Source organism: Kogia breviceps, chromosome 15, assembly GCF_026419965.1.
Source record: "Kogia breviceps isolate mKogBre1 chromosome 15, mKogBre1 haplotype 1, whole genome shotgun sequence".
Classification (NCBI taxonomy): domain Eukaryota; kingdom Metazoa; phylum Chordata; class Mammalia; order Artiodactyla; family Physeteridae; genus Kogia; species Kogia breviceps.
In genome coordinates, this window is record NC_081324.1 from 38,987,986 (window position 1) to 39,007,245 (window position 19,260).

Consider the following 19,260-nt stretch of genomic DNA (forward strand, 5'->3'; position numbering starts at 1 on the left):
GTAGGGCCGTTGGGGACCAGATGGGAAGCAGGGGCTGCTGGCCACGAGGAGGATGGGGATTCCAGGCCCCAGAGTCCTGCCTCTGGGGGCTGAAGTGAGGCTTCCAGAGGCCCCAGCACCACAGGCACGGCTGCCCCAGGGCAGTTCCCTCCGACGTCCCCTGAGCAGGGGCCCGGCAGGTCTCCCTACCCCTGCCTCTTCTCAGCATCTCCCCTCCATGACTGATCAGACCATGGCACATTCACTCCATTCACTGGTTGACTCCACCCCTGGAGCCCTAGAGTTGCAAGGCACCCTGCTATGGATCCATTTTGCAGAACAGGTCACTGAGGCTCAGAGAGGTTCAGTGCCTTGCCCAAGGGCAGAGCGGAGACCAGAGTTCAGACCCGGGGCTCAGCAGCCCCCCCTTTTCCGTGGCCACTTTTGGATCTTGAATGAGACTCCCCCTCCTAACCTCGCCCCCACCCCTCCCTGCTGCCGCTGCCTAACTCGCTCACCTCTCCTCTGTCTCTCTCTTCCCCCACCCCGCCATCCCTCCTCCCCCGCCCCCCCCCTCACCGCAGGGCCCGAGGGCTGTAACCTGTTCATCTACCATCTGCCCCAGGAGTTTGGGGACGCTGAGCTGATGCAGATGTTCCTCCCTTTCGGTAATGTCATCTCCTCGAAAGTGTTTGTGGATCGGGCGACTAACCAAAGTAAATGCTTTGGTGGGTAAAGATAACAAACCAACTTCACCTAGGACAGGGTGGTGCTCGCACCAATTTACCGGTGTCCAACTGCTTTTAACCTGCTCCTTCACATCGCCACCCCCCCCCCCGCAGTGCTTCCTGTGCCCAGCCTCCAGCCTCCACCTCTCACCCCTCTTCTCTCTTCTGTTCTTTTGGCTTCTTGGCTTTCTCTGCCCACCCCCCCGCCCCATCCAGCCCCCCTACCCCCTGTCCCAGTCCAAGAGATAGTCTCTCTTCCCAGGCAAAAAGTTCCATTCCCATCGACTGAGAAGGGGAAGGGACCTACCTTGGGCAGGGGTGGAAGGGCAGGTAGCAGGGCCTGGCGACACCCATTCTCCCAGCGCCCCTCTCCTCTCAAGTTCACAGCGGCCCAGGGGTAAAAGCCAAGCATGATCCTTGGGGTGGGAGGTCCGCCCAGCCGAGGCCCCCACCCCGCCGGCCCCTTGGCCTCTTCTGTCCATCTCTCTGTCCTGCCCCTGCCCCCATTCTCTGTCTACCCTGCTCTTTGCTCCCCTCTTGCCATCCAATGAACCCTCCTCCCCCTACCCACCCCCTCAGCCCACCAGAGCCAAATTGTTGAGGAATCAGGAAGAGGAAACTGGTTCCTGCCCTCAGGAAGCCTCAGGTCTGAGCTTAGATGAAAATCACATCTATTCAACAGCAGTGAAATCTGCGAGGCACCAAGTAATGGAGGAAAGAGAAAGGCAGGTGGATGCAAATAGACAAAAAGGAAGGGGAGGAAATTCCAGGCAGGGGGAATAGAATGGATGAGGGCATGGGGCCTGGCATGAGAAGAGTCAAAGGTCAGTGAATGAGGAAGCAGGAGGCTTTGGGGAGAAAGGAGGGTTCAGGGGAGACCAGCTGTGAGGGCGGGCCTGTGCTGGGGAGGGTTTCAACTACTCAGGTGAAGATGCTTCATGCGGTGTGGTAGGCAGTGGAAGATGGTGGGAGTAACAGGATGAAGATACTTCTGGTAAATTCTCCTGGGCAGGGTGTTAGATAGGAGACGAAGGACTTGGGGGGCTCTAGGAGTATGGTTGTCATATAAAACACAGGATGCGCGGTTAAATCAGAATTTTGGATAAACAATGGATACATTTTTAGCATACATATATCCCCAATATTATGTGTAATATGTCCCATGCAATATTGGGGATATACTAAAAAAGTAATTCATTGTTTATCTGAAATTCCAATTCAACTGGGCATCCTGAGTTTCAATTTGCTTCCAACCTCCTGGAAACCCACCTTATCCCCACACCTTTCCTCTCCACTCCTCCTTAGCCCCTCGCCCACCTCTTCTGCCTCCATGGGAGCTTCTTTCTGGGGCCAGACCCACTCATGATTCCCCAAGGATTAAGGAGTCCAGTCCCCAGAGCTGAGTCAGCCAGAAGCTCAGAATCTCCAGGTTGATCCCCAGATTCTGGGGCTGTGAGGACAGAATAGGATCCTGCTTTGGCCAGGGAACCTGGGTCCCCCCTTGCGAGTGGGGAAGGGGAGAAGGTACAAAAATGCAGAAGCACCAGGAAGCACATGTTAAGGAGATTCCAGTTTGGAGACCAGCTTTCCAGGACCAGGAAGGGCTTCATGGTGGAAAGCATGTTCCCCAAGGCAGTCAAGATCTTTGCACATTGTCCTTTCCCCTCTGGCAGCTGCCACTGAAAATCTGTGGCATTTCAGTTGGCACACAGTTGCCCCAGCAGCTCATTTCTCTGGGGGATGGGAAAACAAGGCAAAAGGAAAAGACCAGGTTGCACCCCTCCACAGTTTGACTGGCGTTTCTTCTGATGAGTTACATTATGTATGTAAAAACGACAAACTGGAGATCAGCTGCCTTTGCTCTCTAAGTAAGCCTCAGATGTTCCATAAATCAGAAGAAACCTGTGAAGAGCCCAGAACATGCTGGGTCCCCGGGCTGGAGTGCGTTTGACTCCCTGGAGTCAGCCCCGGACTACCCTTGCCATTAGCTCATTCAAGTTCTCCAGCAAAGACTTTCGCCCGGCTGCTTCTGAGAGTCCACCCCCACCTACCTCTACTCTGGCTCTTTCCTCTCTTCCTGAACAAACGTCTAGCTCTGAACATCCACTGGCCTTGAGAAAGGACAGGCTCCCGCCAAGCTGGCTGGCCCAATGGCTCCTCCTTCAGCCTCTTGGGTTCCCTCCCTCACTCTGGCAGCCGAGCCTGTGCAGCTCTCCCCAGCATGCACTCATGGGCATGTTTACTCTCTGGGCCTCAGTGTCCTTATTTGTGGAATGGGGATTGCAGCAGTCAGCTCTCAACAGGGCTGTGAAGGTCACACGAGATGGTCCATGTGAGGGACCTGGCCAGAGCGGACCCTCAGGAGGTGCTAGGGTCCCCTTTATTCCCCAAAGGAAGGGCCATTTTTCTGCACATGTGGTCCTCTGTTAAAGTGAACTCCTTAGAGGTCCCGCTTGCTCTTTATAAGCATAAACGGAATCTTTCAGAGGCCGTTGTGAACATATGTGCTGCACAGATGGTTAAGACGGGCTGGAGGGCCACCGGGCATCCTACCTGCACAGCCTCCCACGGTCTGGAAGGCAGGAACCTTCTCGGGAGTGGGAGGAATGGGGCAGGGGGCTCTGGGAGAAGGGACACAGCCCTGGAAACCGTGAACATGGGAGATGGTGCCTAGAGCCTTGCCGAGGTGGGGCCAGCAGGGGAGCTGCTTCTTGCCCAGACTGCTAGCCAGCTAACAAAACTAGTTCAGGAAGAAAAGTTCCTTGAGCCCAGAATCCTTCGCAACCCCCAGGCTTCCAGAAACTCAACCTGAAGGCTGGGCTTCTTCCCTCCTCCAGGACCCTCTCTCCCTTTACACCTCCACCCTAGACAGCATCTCCAGCCGTTTTTATCTTTCTCCCATCTCTTCCCCACTTTGCGCGTATTTGTTCTTTTGTGGGGGAAACTGTCACCCACAGTTCGGCTATCTTGTCCCAGGAGGAAGAGAGGCTTTTAGTTTGTCCACCCTCTTTAATCTGGGGGAGAGCAGTATAACAGATGCACCATTCACACATTTGAAAACTGCTCTGCTGACAGCTTGATTTAGTCATCAGTCAGAGAAGTTGGTGGGGAAGGGATGGGCCAGGAGGACATGAGAGGGGGAGGTGGAAAGATGACTCACATTGATTTCCAACTACGGATAATCAGAAATCTTTCCTATGTGCTTTTCGCACATAGATTAATACTTAATACATAGATGTTGGTTATGTTGCCCTGGGCCCATCTCTGCCCAATTTCATCTGAGCTCCATGCGTGTACACACACCCCTCCCCCATCTTTGATGACGCAGGGCCTCAAGAGAAAAATGCACACAAATGCAGGAAGGAGAAAGAGAAAAGAGGCCGGTGGAGGCAGTGTCTCGGGCAGAGGTAAAAGGGCCACCACACAGGGAGAGTAAGGGAGGGGTCACAGGCAGGCCCCAAGGTACCACAGACAATTAACCAAGAAAGCAGCTTTCTTCTTCAAAGGAGTCTGTACACCTATCCCTTATATATCTAATGGCCGTTTGGAGACGAGCACCCCAAATGAAGTGCATTTGCAGGATGGCCTGGGAAATTCGCCAAGCTTAGTTTCATATATTTTGCAGGATCTAAGTCCATTTTACAGGAGAAAAGGCCTCTAAAGTCAAATAAATTCCAGGAAATACTAGGTTAAACAAAGCCACAAAGAAGAGAGAAGTTGGGGTGGTAGAGGGATGTTTTTATTTGTTAATGTGTCATGAACTGTCCCAGAGGGGCCTGGCTGTAAATTTGCTTGACCACCAAAGGCCCTTTCTCAGGGAGCACCTTTTAGGGCCATTTTTGGGAAATGCTGATGTAGTGTAGTCTATAAGGAGATGCATTCGAAGTTCCAAAAGGTGACTTCTAAATCAGCTTTGGGAACCTAATCCATTCCCACCTGGGAACTGCTTGTTTCAGAAGGTGACTGGGAGCCATGGACGGTTCTGTATCCTGTCCTGGGATGTTGGGAGGAGTGAACACGTGAAAAGCACTTATGCAGTCTGTAGTACACGGAGAAGGCGCTCAGCTAACTTTCGCTAATAGGGTCAATTTGTACTATTATTGTTAAACCATTATTAGTGTTACGAGGGATTCACAGGGGACACATCAATGGGCGCGTGCTGAGTCCGGGGCAAGAGCCCCCGCTCCCAGGGTGGAGTTTTACTAAATAAAAGGATGGTGCAGACTGCCCCTGGGAGCGAGGTGGCGGGTTAATGTGAGCCGGTGTGGACTGGCCTCGGTGGCCACCCGGAGCCTGGCTGGGGGCAGCCTCGACAGGGACGGAGCGGGAGGAGGGGCGGCGGGGACCCTGCCTCTGTCCTGCCCCGCGGCCGGGCGGCGCTCGCGAGGGGGGCGGCCGGAATCGGCGGCGGCGAAGTTCGCTCCGTGGTGCCTCCCCTCCCTCCCCTCGCACTCCTCTCTCTCCCCAGGCCGGCACCCCGTGCCCTCCCGCTGCCAGGCCCCCTCCTGTCAGGGAGGACAGTGTCCAATAAACTCCTCCACCCGCAGGTGTGTCCGCCCTCTCCCACCGCAGGCGGGGGCTGAGGTGCCGGGGCCGGCGCGGGTGGGGGGCGGGCGCCTCTCCGAGCCCCGCCGCGCCGCGGGCGCCCCGCCTGGGGGAGAGGGCGCGCGGGACAGCGGCGCCGCCCAGAGCCGAGGTGGAGCGGGGGCGGCCCGGCCCGGGGCCACGCGGGTCGGTGAGCCGGGAGCCTCGGCAGCGCCCGCCGCGGGAGGGGCCGCAAGCAAGCGGGCTGTGGGGGGCACTAGGCCGGGACGGGGGCGGGGCCCCGAGGGGGAGGAGCCTTGAGCCCCACCCCCGCCCGGAGGCGCGGCGGGAGCGGGGAGACACCGTCGCCCGCCCCGCCCCGCCCCGCCCCGCCTCGGCCCCCATGGACCTTCTACGCACCCGCCCCCTCCCGGCCGGGGCGGCCCCGTGGAAACCCAGGCCCTCGTCCCTCGTGTCTCGCCAGGCTTCGTGAGCTTCGACAACCCGGCCAGCGCGCAGACCGCCATCCAGGCCATGAACGGCTTCCAGATCGGCATGAAGAGGCTCAAGGTGCAGCTGAAGCGGCCCAAAGACGCCAATCGCCCGTACTGAGTGCAGGCGGGAGCGTCCCCCGGGGGAGACCAGGACTCGCACAGGTAACCGGGGTCGGCCGGGGCGCGGGGACGGGGGGTTGGGGAGGTTGATACTGGACGGACCCGCCGCCTACCCTGGCCTCTCTGGGCCAGACGGAGCCTCGCTGTCCCAGACGGAGCCTCGCTGTGCCTTGGACCCGCTGCGCCCGGCTCGACCTGCTCCTCGCCCGATGCCTAGGGGGCAGGCGCAGAGCTGTGGTCATCCCGTCAGAAATGGGTATGACCATTCCCCTGCCGCAGAGCCAAGAGGAGCAGGAGTGAGGGAACCGGTCTGAGAAGGTCTACACAGGCAATTTTGTTTGCCAGAAAACCCTGGGGTGAGCAGGTGGCAAGCTCAGGGCTGGGAGAGTTTGGGGGAGGAGTAGGCCCTGTGGGGAGCTGTAGGCCTGTGCTGGGGCCTTCTCCCAGACTCCCTGGCTCTCCCCTCCCCAGCTCTCTTGCCTGAAGGGCTGGTGGCTTTTAGACACTGGACCCCTTCACCCCTTCAATTCCCCTCAGCTCAGTCTGGAGAGGAGGGACAGGACTTTTCAAAGGGAACTTTACCAAAAAGCAAAACAGGATGGGACAGAAGCTGAGGAGGGTGATGGTATGGGACTGGGGCCATTTACCCCACCCTCTTTACAGAGGCCATGATGAGTGGGCAGGTGTCACCTTTCCCTTCTCTGTCTGGGTCCTGCCTTACAGCTGAAGGCACAGTCGGCCACTCCTCTTCCAGGCCACGTGCTCCCCTGGGTTCAGCAGCTTCCTGGGGAAGAGGGGAGGGAGGAGATGTGCCTGGCCATCAAAAGTCCACCCCCAGCCTGGTTTCTCCCACTGAGGTGCGCTCCTCGCGTCCCAGCTCATTCACAGTCCAGGGCCAGGCTGCCCAGGCCTCCACTGCTTCAGCGGTACTGTGTGCCAGGTACTGTTAGGTACTCAGCATGAGTAAGACTAATCAGAATCCTTGTCCTTATCAGGGGAGGCAGACAACAAACAAGGACATAGGATCAAAGAGTAAATTATACAGTGTGTCAAAATTGTTGGTTACAGTTAAATCAGGTAGTCAGGGTAGGCCTTGTTGAGGAAGTGACATGTGAGCAAAGATTTGAAGAAGGGGAGGCAGGGAGCCACGCCAGGGTTTGGCTGTTCCCTCGGTCCTCGTGCCGAGGGAACAGCCAGTGTACAGGCTCCAAGGTGTGGGCAATGTGGTGTGTGCAAGGACCAGCAGGAGGCCAAGGTGACTGGAGGAGAGCAAGCACGGTGGGGTGTAGTGGAAAAGGAGATCCCAGAGGTGCAGAGGGCCACCTCGTGTAGGACCCACAGGCCGTTGCATGGACTTTGGCCTCTCCTCGGAAATGGGGGGCTTCAGGGGAGCCACTGGAGAGCACTGCACAGAAGAGTGATGTGATTAACTTGCATTTCAGTAGGCTCGCTGGCTGCCGTGTTGATAGATCGTAGGGCCCAAAGCCGAGGTCTAGCGCTGGGACCGCTCAGTCCAGGACGACAGCAGTCGATGTGGTGTGAGGGAGTTGGTGCTGTTCATAAGGAATTAGAGAGGATGTGAGAGAAAGAGGCGTCAAGGATGACACTTGGCTTTTGGCCCAGTAACTGGAAGAGCAGGATTGTCGTGGTCTGAGATGGAGAGGGGTTGGGAGACAAGTGAGGCACGTGACAGTTACACATCCGAGTGGAGGGTCAGAGTCTGGAGTTTGGGAGGGAGGGCTCCAGCTTCCCAGTCTCCTCTCAAACCCCACCGCTGCCAGCAGGACCCCCTTCATCCAACCAGGAGCAGCCACACTCACCTTCTCTCGGAGAGGGTGCTTGAGCCTCTACTCGCCGCAAAGCTAGAAAAGCAGAGTCCACCTCTCGTGGTTCCTCAGTTCCTGCCCCTGTCCGTCTTTGGTCTGTGTGAAATGCACACGCACATGTTCATTCAGAGCGTGGGCACTTTCCTGTGCCAGATGCTGGCTCAGTGCCGGGATGCCGGGGTGCATGGTCACCGTGCTGCCCGCGTGGAGCTTCCAGCTCTGTGCTCACACCGACACGGTGGCAGCCAGCCAAGGGGCACATTTCCATAGGAGGGGAGGGACGGTGCAGTGAAAGCAGCCCTTTCGTGACATGGAGCACTTTTTCTTAAACAGGCTTAGCTCTGCCACTAAGGCATGACCTGCGTCAAGGTGCTTTCCCTCTTGGGCTTCCATTTCTGCAGTGATGAAACCCAGGCATTGGAGCCATCAGAGGACTTTTAAGGAGGCGGCATGCTCCAGTGTCATGCCCTGAGATTCTGAGGGGCCCCTGTGGGTGTGTTTTGTGGCTCCCCCCAAAACAGCCTGTCTTAGCCTCCTAGACCTTGATGCAACTAAAACCCCAAGAAAGGAGAGAACATCTAGGTCAGAGAAATTCCCAGATGAAGGGGTGAGGACGGCAGACTTGTGGTTTGGGACAGAAGCTAAGAAGTGGCCCTCGGGGTAGAACCAGTTAGCAGTCATGATTGGGGTGGGGGCTTGAGAGGAGTGGCTAAAAAAGCAGAGTGGTTCTTCCACCAGGGAATACAAAGGCCAGAAAGATGAGAACCACAGACTTTCACACTGCGCTTACCATGCAAGAGACAGTTCTCATAGGTGACAACTCTAAGACGTAACTGTATACTTGTAGCTGCCTATAAGGTAGGTAGTGTTATTATTCCCATTTTACAGATGGAGCACAGACAGATTAAGTCACTTGCTAATCAGCTACTGAGCAGTAGAGTCATGATTTGAAGGGGGGGTGGTTACTTCCAGAGGCTGAGCTCTTAACCCCTTCAAGTAAGGAGAAGGATAAACCCCACTCTGCTATCTTCACCCCACCCCTCCTACCCCAGAGTGTCCCGAATATCGGAGAGGACACATCAGGACATCTCATTTCTCTGGGGTCAGCCATCTGACTAGCCCTCCACTAGGCAGTCTTCTAAAACACTGCGAGCTCGCGTAGCTCCTACAGTAAAGTTGACCTTTCAGCTCCATTCACAGGATTTTAACAAATGGTGCGTTCAGGTTCCCAGCCCAAGACTGTTAGAGGGTGTAACAGAAGGCAGGGGCTATAGGGCCAGGCTCGGGGAGTGCAGTGGGCAGTGGCTGCTGCCAGTAAGAGAGGGAGGACACAGCACGCAAAAGCAACTTAAAAACTGCATGATTTTACAGGCCAGCAAAGGATGTTTACAGATGATGAGTCCTAGTTGCTCGGAAGGGTGGGGCTAGCCTAAGCAGGGGCTCAGGGGCCATAGTTAGGTGTGAAGAGGCACGGGGAGGGTGAGGTGGTCTCAGGGCCAGTGGTAAAGACAGAAGGAAAATAGGTGGCCAGGTCAGAACTGGAGTGAGGGGGTTCTGGGGAAGGAGAGGGCCCCTGGCAGGGCAGCCATGGGGAGGGGGAGTGTGGTTGGGCTTTGGTTCCATAAAATGAGGCCTGGGTAGGGTGGGGTCTGTGCACCCTGATGGATGGCAGTGTGGGTTTCTGGCTTCATGGCTGCCCCTGCCCCTCATCTTGTGCTAAGATGGGCGTTTCTCCCAGAAATCTTTACGGGGAAACTAAGAGGAAGGAAGCAAAGGCAGGGAAAGTGGGCAGAAACACGAACGTGGCCAGGTCCAGGCAGACACCCAAGTCCCTTGTTCCACCTCTGGGCCCAAGCTGAGGGCGGGCGCGCAGGCATCCGGCTCTTTGGAGGGAGAACCGTCTGAGTGGCGTGTCTGACTCCCTGGGAGCCCCGTTACTTCTGGCCCCTGGGCTTTGGTTCTGAGTGGGCTTTTGCACGGCATCTGCTCTGAGCTTTGCAGGCACGGGTGCTTCGGGTCAGACCTGCCCAGTGCTGGGCTGTGGCTTTGGGCCTGGCCCTTCTCTGGCTAGAGACCAGCTGTGTTTAGGACCTGGCATCTGAATTGGCTCAGCTTGACCATAATTTCCTCACCCAGGTCACGAGGTGGGGCTTCCCAGTCCTGATTCAAGCTCCCCTACGCCGGTCAGTGACTCTGCTGCCACCTCCAGGGCTGTGCTCGGAGAGGCTCTTCCAGAGGGTGGCCAGGCAGGGGTCACTGTGCAGGCAGAAGTGCCACTGCTCCCTAATGAAGAAAGTGGTCAGCAGTGCATGGGTAGAACCCCAGGGAGCCTCCTTAGCGGCTGAGCGAGTTTAAGAGAGTGTTTGTGTGCTGGGGGCCAAGGGTGTGTGAGAGCTGAGTGGGTATGAGAAGCTTCCCTAGATGGAGATTTGGGGCGGGGCTGTGTGACATTCAGGCTTGAATCCCCAGCACGGGGCAGTGCCAGGCACTGAAGGGTGGCTGGAGGAAAGCTGGCAGCCGGCAAAGGAGCACAGTGCAGTGGGGAGGAGTGGGCGTCCCAGGACTGGGTGCAGGTGTCCCTGGGTTGCCGTGGCTGACACCTGATGGCGCTGCCCTCCGCACCGTGAGGCTTTCGGGATCTTAGTTCCCCCACCAGGGATTGAACCCGGGCCCTCGGCAGTGAGGGCACAGTCCTAACCACCGGACCACCGGGGAATATCCCCCTCCTCAGTTCTTAGGCCTCTTCTCCCACCCCAAGGGCTCGCCAGTTGGCTCACCTGGGTGGTGGGTCTAAGGGCTTTCTTTCTGGAGGGGCTGGAGATGCAGACGGGCCTTGGTGGGCCCTGGTCTCGGTGAGGGAGATCTGCTGTGGGGAGAGCAGGATGGGCAGGCAGGGCAGGGCTCTGCGGAGGAAGGGTGGGGGCTCTTCTGAAAAGGCAGAGCTGGAGGCCGGGGTCAGGCTTAAAATAGTCACATCTCAGCTATTTTGCATCTTATCCACAGTGACATGTCATGATCTCAGGCTTCCCTTCCACACTCCCTGTAGGAAAACACAAAGCTGAGAGTGGAAGCCGCCGCGTGTAGAAGCCCGGTGCATCGGAAACCCCTGCAGACTCTGCAAGCCTGGTGCACAGACCGGGGGGCTGCAGGGGAGCAGGGACTGGGAAGTGAGCTCAGGGGTAACCATGAGGAGGGCGTAGGGCTGGGGGCCCCCAGTGCCCTGGGTGGGGGCAAAGGACCCCATATGGTGAAGCGTGCTCAAGACAACTCAAAACGAAATAATTGGATTGATGCTTGACAGAGAAGGGAGCTCAGCCTCCACCAGTTAGGGCTCCATTAGTGAAGACGGCAGGTCGGGGCTTGTGAGATGGGTCAGTCTAGAAAGCTGTACATGGAGGGGCGTAGCGTATGAAGGAATGGAGAAGGGGGAGGTGGAGTGGGGGAGGGCAGCAGAGCACAAGTGACAGCAGCAGAGACTGGGAACAGGGCCATAGCCTGCCCCTCTCCGGTGGGGTCTCCTGGTCCGTATGACCAGCCCTGCAGGGCACCCTAGTCTTCCACGTGGCCATTTCCTGGGTCAGAGCTGCAGAGCCGTCTAAAGGCTTCACGTGCCAGGAAGCAGCCTTGCTTTGGCCACGTGGGCCACCTTGAAAGCAAAGCAGAGAGAGTAAGGCGATCATGAAATAAAGTCAGTTGTGCCAGGATGTGTCTGTAGAATTCTGAGAATGTTGAGGTGATTTACTCTAAATCTCAGAACTACAAGTGTTCGTTTTCTGAAGGCTCTGAGGAAAGAGGGTTGAGGCAGAGTGGACGGGGAGAGGCTCACGACCTCATACAGTGGGTGCTCTTTTAGTGGAGACACCCTTCTCTGGGGATGGCGGCCACGGCGGGATGGGACAGGGCGGGAGGGCTGAGCTGCTGTCTGCATGGACCGCACTGGGCAGCGGGGTGTTTCGTGGATGGACCCCACGGATAGAGCAGTCGCCTTAATCAGCCTCTGACCCACCCGGCAAATCGGGGCCGCCCTGTCAGGCTTCCCCACGCTGGTCCGCAGGCTGAAGCCACGGAAGGCTGGGAGGCGAGGAGAGCTCGGCACCTGGGGGAGAGAGAAAGAATCAAGGGTGGTCAGAGGCAGAGAGCGTGCTCCCTGATCTGCTTGCCGGCCAAGGTGGTTTGAGGGGCTGTTTTATTTTTTTCTGGCCCCCTCACCAAACTGCCTACACCCTCCCTCCTCTTCCCAGCGCATGATGGATGCCCTTAGTGGCCCTGTGTGAGGTTCTGCTACTGTTCACGGTGTATCATGTGTCTGCACAAACAACCGTGTGTGCGTGTGCGTGTGCGTGAGTGTGCGTGTGTGTTGACGTGCCCATGTTGTTTGTCTGCCGGCTTCCTCCATCCTTTGAGTTTTTTTCAGTTCTCTTATGATTTGACTGCTGTTCTCTCATTAGAGCTTTTAGATTGATGCTGTGGTCTGGTGCTGTATAAATATTTTTCCTTTTAATTTTGTTTTAACTTCTTCCTTGCCCTTCTTCACCCTCAACCCGACTCTCCCTGTCCCACCCCCCACACTCCCCGCCCCAACCCGCCCCTCCTCCTCCTCCCCCCTTGCCCACACTCTCTTGTCCTCTCTCTCTTTCTCTCTCTCTCTCTACATATATAAATATATATATAAATCTTTTCTTCTTTTGTCATTCAATCAAATTCCAACAACCCAACCAGGGCCAGTCAAATCCACCACAGTCTCGCGCTGAGCTAGGAATAAAGTTCACGTAATCACATGAGAGTGGAGAAAACAGTCCCCCATCCGTAAGTTCAAATCAACTCAAAGTTCACAGTGTGACATGATGGCGTCATGTAACAAGGCTAAGAATCGGTTGCATGACAATTGCCGTCAAGTTTCGTGGAGGTGCTGTGATTGGAGCGTTTTTCTTGGATGTTGTATCAGTTGATGATTGGCCAGTCATGATCACACGTGCATTTTCTTGACTTTTGTGCTGCCACAATCTTTTTTGCTGTGCTCATTTTCGTTTCGTTCTTGGTGCTTGCAGTGGTTTTACTTTCTGTTGTTTGGTTTTTCTTGTTCAGCGTTTTTTATGCTTCTCTAGATGTCACATAGAGAAAAAAAACAAAAGAACAAAAAAATAGTAAAAATAAAGATGAATTCCCGAATTATCGGACATGGGATCATTTAACTGTGCAAACCATTATTTTTTTTTTCTTAAAAATGAGGAAAACATCTTAAAAGTATCTATGCGTGGTTGATTTACTTGCACTTGAAAATATTGTGATTTTATTTTTTTCTAGAAATTTGGGGGCCTTTTTCAATTGACACTTTCCTAGGTCTGGTCTTTTTCCAGTTAGGCGATTTTAAATCTCACTTCAAAAGGAAAAACAAAAAGAAAAAAAACAAAAACAAAATCTCTACAGTAACAGAATGATAAAAAAAAAAAAAAAAAAAAAAAAAAAAAAACAACAAATTCTAAACCAAAAAACTAGAGTTCAAAGCCCGGGGCCTCTGAGAGAGAGCCCGGTAGCAATTGTAAGGTTTGTATTGTAGCCACTTCTGCTAAATTAAATGTGGGGAGGGAGGTGGGGGCCTGGGAGTTGGGAGGGCTTTTTGGTCGGTTTGGAAAAAACAGTACTAACAAAAGCAAAATGCACCTTTTTGTTTACAACTGAAAAAGGGTCCTTGACAAGTGTTTTTTAATTTTATTATTATTTTATTTGGTGTTGTAATTGTTTAGATTGCTGTGTACGGTTTGCTGTTTGTTGAATCAACAGTGTGAAAAACCTGCCAGCATGGATTGATATACGCATGACGTTGTCCCCTCAACTGGGGGCTTTGCAGTTCTAACTCTCTTGATGTAACCAGTCACCCCCATGTATAAGTGGAAGCTGCTTGCTAGAATGGAGACGAGTCTCATTTGTTAATTCACAATGATTAAGCATTTTCCTTCTGATTCTAGTCAGATCATGATTTTTTTCTTTGAAATGCAAAACAAAACATCAAAAAACCACCATTCAAAACAAAATCAAGAATTGTCTGAGTTAATTTAACTTTGATGATTAAATCCGTTCTAACTTCTTTTAGGTTCTCCCCATCCACTTCCTCGAAGTGCTGAATTTCCTCTAAATTCCCTGGCATGTATGAGAAAAATATTATGTGTGTGTGTGTGTGTATGTGTGTATCTATGCATATACATACACACATATCCATGTATATCCACATATGTGCAGGTGAATATGTTCTACACATATATCCAGATATACATATATATACATAGCCTCGCAAATAGTTAGTGACCTTGGGAAAGAGGGTTGGCTTGGAAACTGGGCAAGAATTCTGCAAAATTCATGTCACAGATCTTGGGGGGGAGTGGGCTGGGCTGCTAAATTTTTGCTATCTTGTTTGCTAGGCTTCTGTATACATATTGTATCTGGGCTAGATCCCTTAGAGATCAGTTTAATGATGAATTCATATCCCACAGTCCCAAATTTTTCCCTTAGATCTAGCCGTCCCCCAATCCAGAACTCTAAAGGAACCCAAATCAAAAACCCTCTCCCAACAACCAAACCTCAGCTACAACCGTCACCACTAGACCTCCCAGTGGTTTCTTACTCTGAATAGAAGAGTCGATTTCTTTTTTATGTATCATGATCATGACTAATTCTCATACTGGTCTCTTACCCCTCTCCTGCTATCCCCCAGAGCTCCCGCCCTAACCCCCGAGGCAGGTTCCTTTTGGTGTTTAGATGCATTTTGTGCTTCCTCTCTTGGCTTAATCAGCTCTGATTTTCTTCATTTTAGGGCAGGATGCTGAACGGGCTACATTAAAAAACAAACCTCTCTCTATATATATTTATAAATGAGAACTGTTGGATGACACCTTTGACATATCAGCCAATATCAATCAAGCTGAAGACTCCAGACACTCTGTGACTGTCACATTTCTTCAAGGAAAGTATAGCGTCTATGGAGTTCAGAGGGCACGTGTTTGGGGGAAAAATATATATGACATAAAGAAGAAGAAGATGAAGAAAAACGAGGAAAAAAAAGGCAACTTTAAAACAAAATAACTTGAGACAAGGTGGGGAGGCTGCAGGGCTGGGAACTGGGAAGGGCCGCTGCTTCCCGATCCCTGGGGCTTTTCCAGCCCATGGGCGCCTGAGGCAGGCTGGGGCAAGCGGTGTGTCTGGTGGGGCCTGGTCCCCAGGGGGGCGGCTGGGAGGCCGCCACTGATCATCTCTATCTGTCATTCCTTTAGCTATTTAGGGACCAAAGGACCAAACTTTTTATTGCAGATGTGTAGCTCTAGGTCAAATAGAGGGGGAACGGAGGAGAACCTCCTTCCTGCCTCATGGCTGTTCTTGAAACAGCTTAGAGCGATTCTATGAAAAATGTAATTAAAAAAAAAAAAAAAAACACACAAAAAAACACAAAAAAAACAAAAAAAAAGAAAAATAATGCTTCAATGCTTTTAAAACAGCAAGATAATAGTTCTTTGATACTTTGAGAGGCGCTTTGATTACTGTCATTCAAGTCTATGACACTTTCCTATGGTTTTCTGTATTATATGTCTGGATGGAGCTGTTAAGATGAACAAATTGGTGGATATTCGGGGAAAGTAACAAAATATGAAAACTCGTTAACTGTGAAGTGTGAGAAAAGGAGGGGAAAAAAAGGGACTGACAAGGCAAGATAATTGTTGTGAAAAGTCTGTAAATGCTTCTAACTCTTCCCCCTCTTAAAATCATAATAGTTGTACAGAATTTTAAAAAGGAGAAGTTTAAAATACCTATATAATAGAAGAAAAATTAGAGGAAAGCAAAAAAACAAAAAAAAAAACAAAAAAAACCTATAGAAGTTAGCGTTACTGCTAAAATCCCAGATGTTGTAGGACTGTACTTTTGTAGAGTTTAGACTGAGCATCAATTCCTTCTCCCCGCGAGTGCTGTTGGACGCCGTTGACCCCGAGGGCCAGGCCGGACCCGCCCAGACCTGTGGGCCCCTGGCTGCCCACCTCCGGTGGAGGCCGCGCCTCTGGCAGGAAGGCCCGCCGCCGCCACCTCCGCCCTCGCCTCGCTTCGCTCCGGGAGCTGCGCGCGCTCGCCCGCTCTCCGCAAGCCCTCGACACCTCTGCTTCACTCGCCTTCCATGCTTGCTCCAGAGACTTTCCGGGCAAGGGAGACCTGGGAACTTTCATCTTTAAACAACACACACACACACAAAAACCTTAAACAAGAGAGAGAGAAAAAAAAAAAAAAAACAATCTTTGAAGAATTTCTGAAACTGTTTACAAGGAATTTTGAAAAACAGGGATGTTTAAATGATGCCGGCTCTGTTTTTCTGTAAATAAATTTGCATATTTTGTAGGACTTTTAATTGTAATGATAGAGAAAAAAAACAAGGAAAACTATTTAATGAAAGCACGATATTTATCTTTGGTAAATGACTTTAGAGCAGTTAAAAAGACATTGCTTAAAAAAACTCAGAATCAGAAAAAAACACTGAATTATTTAAGAACACATATATTTTAAAGTATAACATATTTATTATAATTTATTTGCACCGTTGGGAAGACTTGCTTTGGCTTTCCTCCTTGATGCCCTCCTCACTGATGTCCTGTTCATCTGGAGGCTGGGGGGCCCTTGGACCTACCATGGTTTTTTCTTTTTTGCGTTAGAAGAACATCTGTCTGGTTCCTCTCAGGCCTTCTGCCTTTCCTTTCTTTCTATTTTGTTGGGTAATTATTATTTTTAAAATTTTCTTTTTCTTTTTCTTGGCTCCTTTTAGGATGTCCAGATGTTGTAAAAAAAAAATGAAAAAAACAAAACAGCTGCAGTTCAGTAAAACTGCTCTTTTCACACTCAACTCCCTAAAACTCCTTGTAACCCTCTGTAACTATTGGATGACGCTTTCTCCAGCTTAGCCCTAAATAAAGCACAGTTTAAAAAAAAAAAATAAGCCTTATCCGTGGTGGTCTGTGGTTCATGGAATCTGGCCAGCCGTACCTCTGGGGCCTAGGGCTGGCCCACGGGAAGCAGCTTTGGTCCTTCCCTCCGTGGAATCTGTCTGCTACCTGGACCCTCTAGAAAAATCTCTCTCAACCAGTGTGTGCCTCTGAAAGTCTCCACTGCAAGCCCGTCCCTAGGTTCCTGGGCAGGGATGGCCACAGTGCCCAAACGTAACAAGAAGTCACCCTTTCCTCCCTGACGGGGAAAAGCAAGCCACCAGACTGGAGCTAGGGTGGGGACGAAGTGCTGCGAGGAGCTGGAGAAGCAGGCAGTGGAGGCAGGGCCCGCAGTAAAGGAAGGTGAGGACACAGCCCCAGACTTGCCACCCAGCACTTTGCTCTTGGTCCTGCACTTCCCACTGCATTGACAGTGTGTCTGGGTGGATAAGACCGAGGGTTCTAGATGATCCTCAGAGGCGGGGTTCTGGTGGGAGGAGCTTGGGGTGCCGCGATCTCTGTATCGTGACACAGAGATAGGGCGATGTCCAAACCCTGAATGCCACAGGAGGTTTGAGAGGAAGGTATGGGGAGGGGTCAGGGGGAGGGTTCCAAGGGAGGAAGAATGTGAAATAGGGCTTGGAGGAGGGGAGTTGGAGAGGAGGGAACAGGTCCTCCTGAGGTGAGAACCCAGACACACACACCAGCCTCAAGCCTTCATCAGACTCTGTCCTAAGACAGCCCTTTTTCTCTATTCCATCTCGTCCCCCCTGCCCCAGCCTTCAGTCTTGCAGCTTAGTCTAGGAATGGGCAGTTTCCACCAAGGGTGTCCATCTTGGAAAACCCTTGTGGTGGGGCGGGGAGAAGACCAGAGTCCTAGGACACCCGGGTGTTTGTCTGTCTGTCTGTCTGTGCCCTCCCGTGAGGAAGTGGGGAATGGCTCAGCCCTACCTGTCCTCTCTGCAGGAAGAGTGGTGGAGAGCAGCACGCAGAGCCCCAGCTACAGAGCAGCACCCAGACCCTGCTTCTATCCTCTCCTCGCATCTCGCTTCCCAGGGCCAAGGCCCAATCCCATGTTTCCCACACTAGCCTGTGGAATTGTTAGCCCGGGGAGAAAAGACCTTTATGCGTCAGGATCCGGGGCAAGCCTTCAAGCCTTGGCTTCAGACTTGGAGACAGTTCCAAGATGAGACCTTCCCTCATAAGTATGTGAAAATAACCCACATTTAACCTGCCGGTTCTGGGGAGCTTGTGAGGAGCTCGACTTCTTGGAGGAATTCACTGCAAGGGGTCGTTGTCACACTGGGGGTTATGCTACACTGTGAGGAACAGAAAGGTGTTTTCGAAGGAGTTCTCTGCGTTTTGAGCCTCAGACTATTCAAAACCATGGTTTCTGTTGGACATTTGCCGCCGAAAGGCACTGAGTCTTCCAGAGGATGACAGCCTCAACCATACTGCGTCCTGTCGCTCTCTCAGACCCCAGGGAGCCTCACGGGCCTCCCCAGACCTCCCCTGTGCCTTTGTCACCACTGCCCCACTGTGCTTCTCTCTGGCACAGCCCTCCTGCCACCTCCACCACTCAGGGGCATTAGGGGGCCAGGGAGCTGCCCCCAAGGAGCTGGGCTGTGCAGGGGGTTGGCCACTTTTGCTCTGTTCCAGGCACGGTTGACTGAGAGATGAAAACACAAGGCCCAGATGTGAATCCGCCAGTTCTATAAAATAAATCTTTAAAACCACGCACCAAGTGACTAATGTATGCACAGGGCGTTTAAGAGAGAATGTAATTTATTAGCCTCTGGGGGGAAAGTCATAGGTTCTTTGAAAAGTTGCTGAAAACTCTCAGGTTACTTTGCACAGGATTCCGTGGAGAGCAGGGACCCGGCAGCGCATCCATCACCTCCTGGTTAAGAACCCCGGGTTTGCAGTGTTATTTAAGAAAACCCAAGACACAATTCTCATTGATTTCTGCTTATATTCTACGGCTTGTATTTCTCTGCTAGTACAGCCATCCCTTGGAATCTGCAGGGGATTCGTTACAGGACCCCCGCAGATACCGAAATCCGTAGATGTTCAAAATGGCGCAGTACAGTCGGGCCTCCGTAACCGTGGGTTTTTCATCCGTGGATATGGAGGGCCGGATATGTTCTACCTGCAGTGTTTGATTCCTTCATAGCTCCCCTATTTTTATTTATTTATTTTTAATTTTTTAAAATTAAAAAAAAAATTTTTTTTTCAATCTTTTGGCCACGCCGCGTGGCATGTGGGATCTTCGTTCCCGGAGCAGGGATCAAACCCATTCCTCCTGCATTGGAAGCGTGGAGTCTTAACCACCGGACCACCAGGGAAGTCCCTCCCCTATTTTTTTTTTTTTTTTTTTTTTTGTGGTATGCGGGCCTCACTGTTGTGGCCTCTCCCGTTGTGGAGCACAGGCTCCGGACGCTCAGGCTCAGCGGCCATGGCTCACGGGCCCAGCCGCTCCGCGGCATGCGGGATCTTCCCGGACCAGGGCATGAACCCGTGTCCCCTGCATCGGCAGGCGGACTCTCAACCACTGCGCCACCAGGGAAGCCTCCCTCCCCTATTTTTAAAAGACTTTTTATTTATTGTTATAAACCTTTTATTTCAAGCATAATGGAAA

At 52.6% G+C, this 19,260-nt stretch overlaps 1 protein-coding gene across 50 annotated transcripts in view; it reads left to right on the forward strand.

The window, feature by feature from the left end:
* The window catches only part of CELF4 (CUGBP Elav-like family member 4), a 298,654-nt gene extending 283,156 nt beyond the window's left edge, over window positions 1–15,498 (forward strand). For 9 of the 50 annotated variants that reach the window (XM_067015849.1, XM_067015850.1, XM_067015837.1 and 6 more), the window contains exons 11-12: window positions 5,716–5,887; window positions 14,480–15,077. In XM_067015849.1, coding sequence (XP_066871950.1) covers window positions 5,716–5,843 — 128 coding nt within the window. In that variant the 3' untranslated portion in view covers window positions 5,844–5,887; window positions 14,480–15,077. Of the gene's footprint in view, window positions 1–563; window positions 648–5,175; window positions 5,255–5,715; window positions 5,888–12,390; window positions 12,478–14,479 lie in introns of all 50 variants that reach the window. The other 41 variants (XM_067015844.1, XM_067015833.1, XM_067015834.1 and 38 more) reach the window with 12 other exon arrangements.
* The last annotated feature ends 3,762 nt before the right edge of the window (window positions 15,499–19,260 follow it).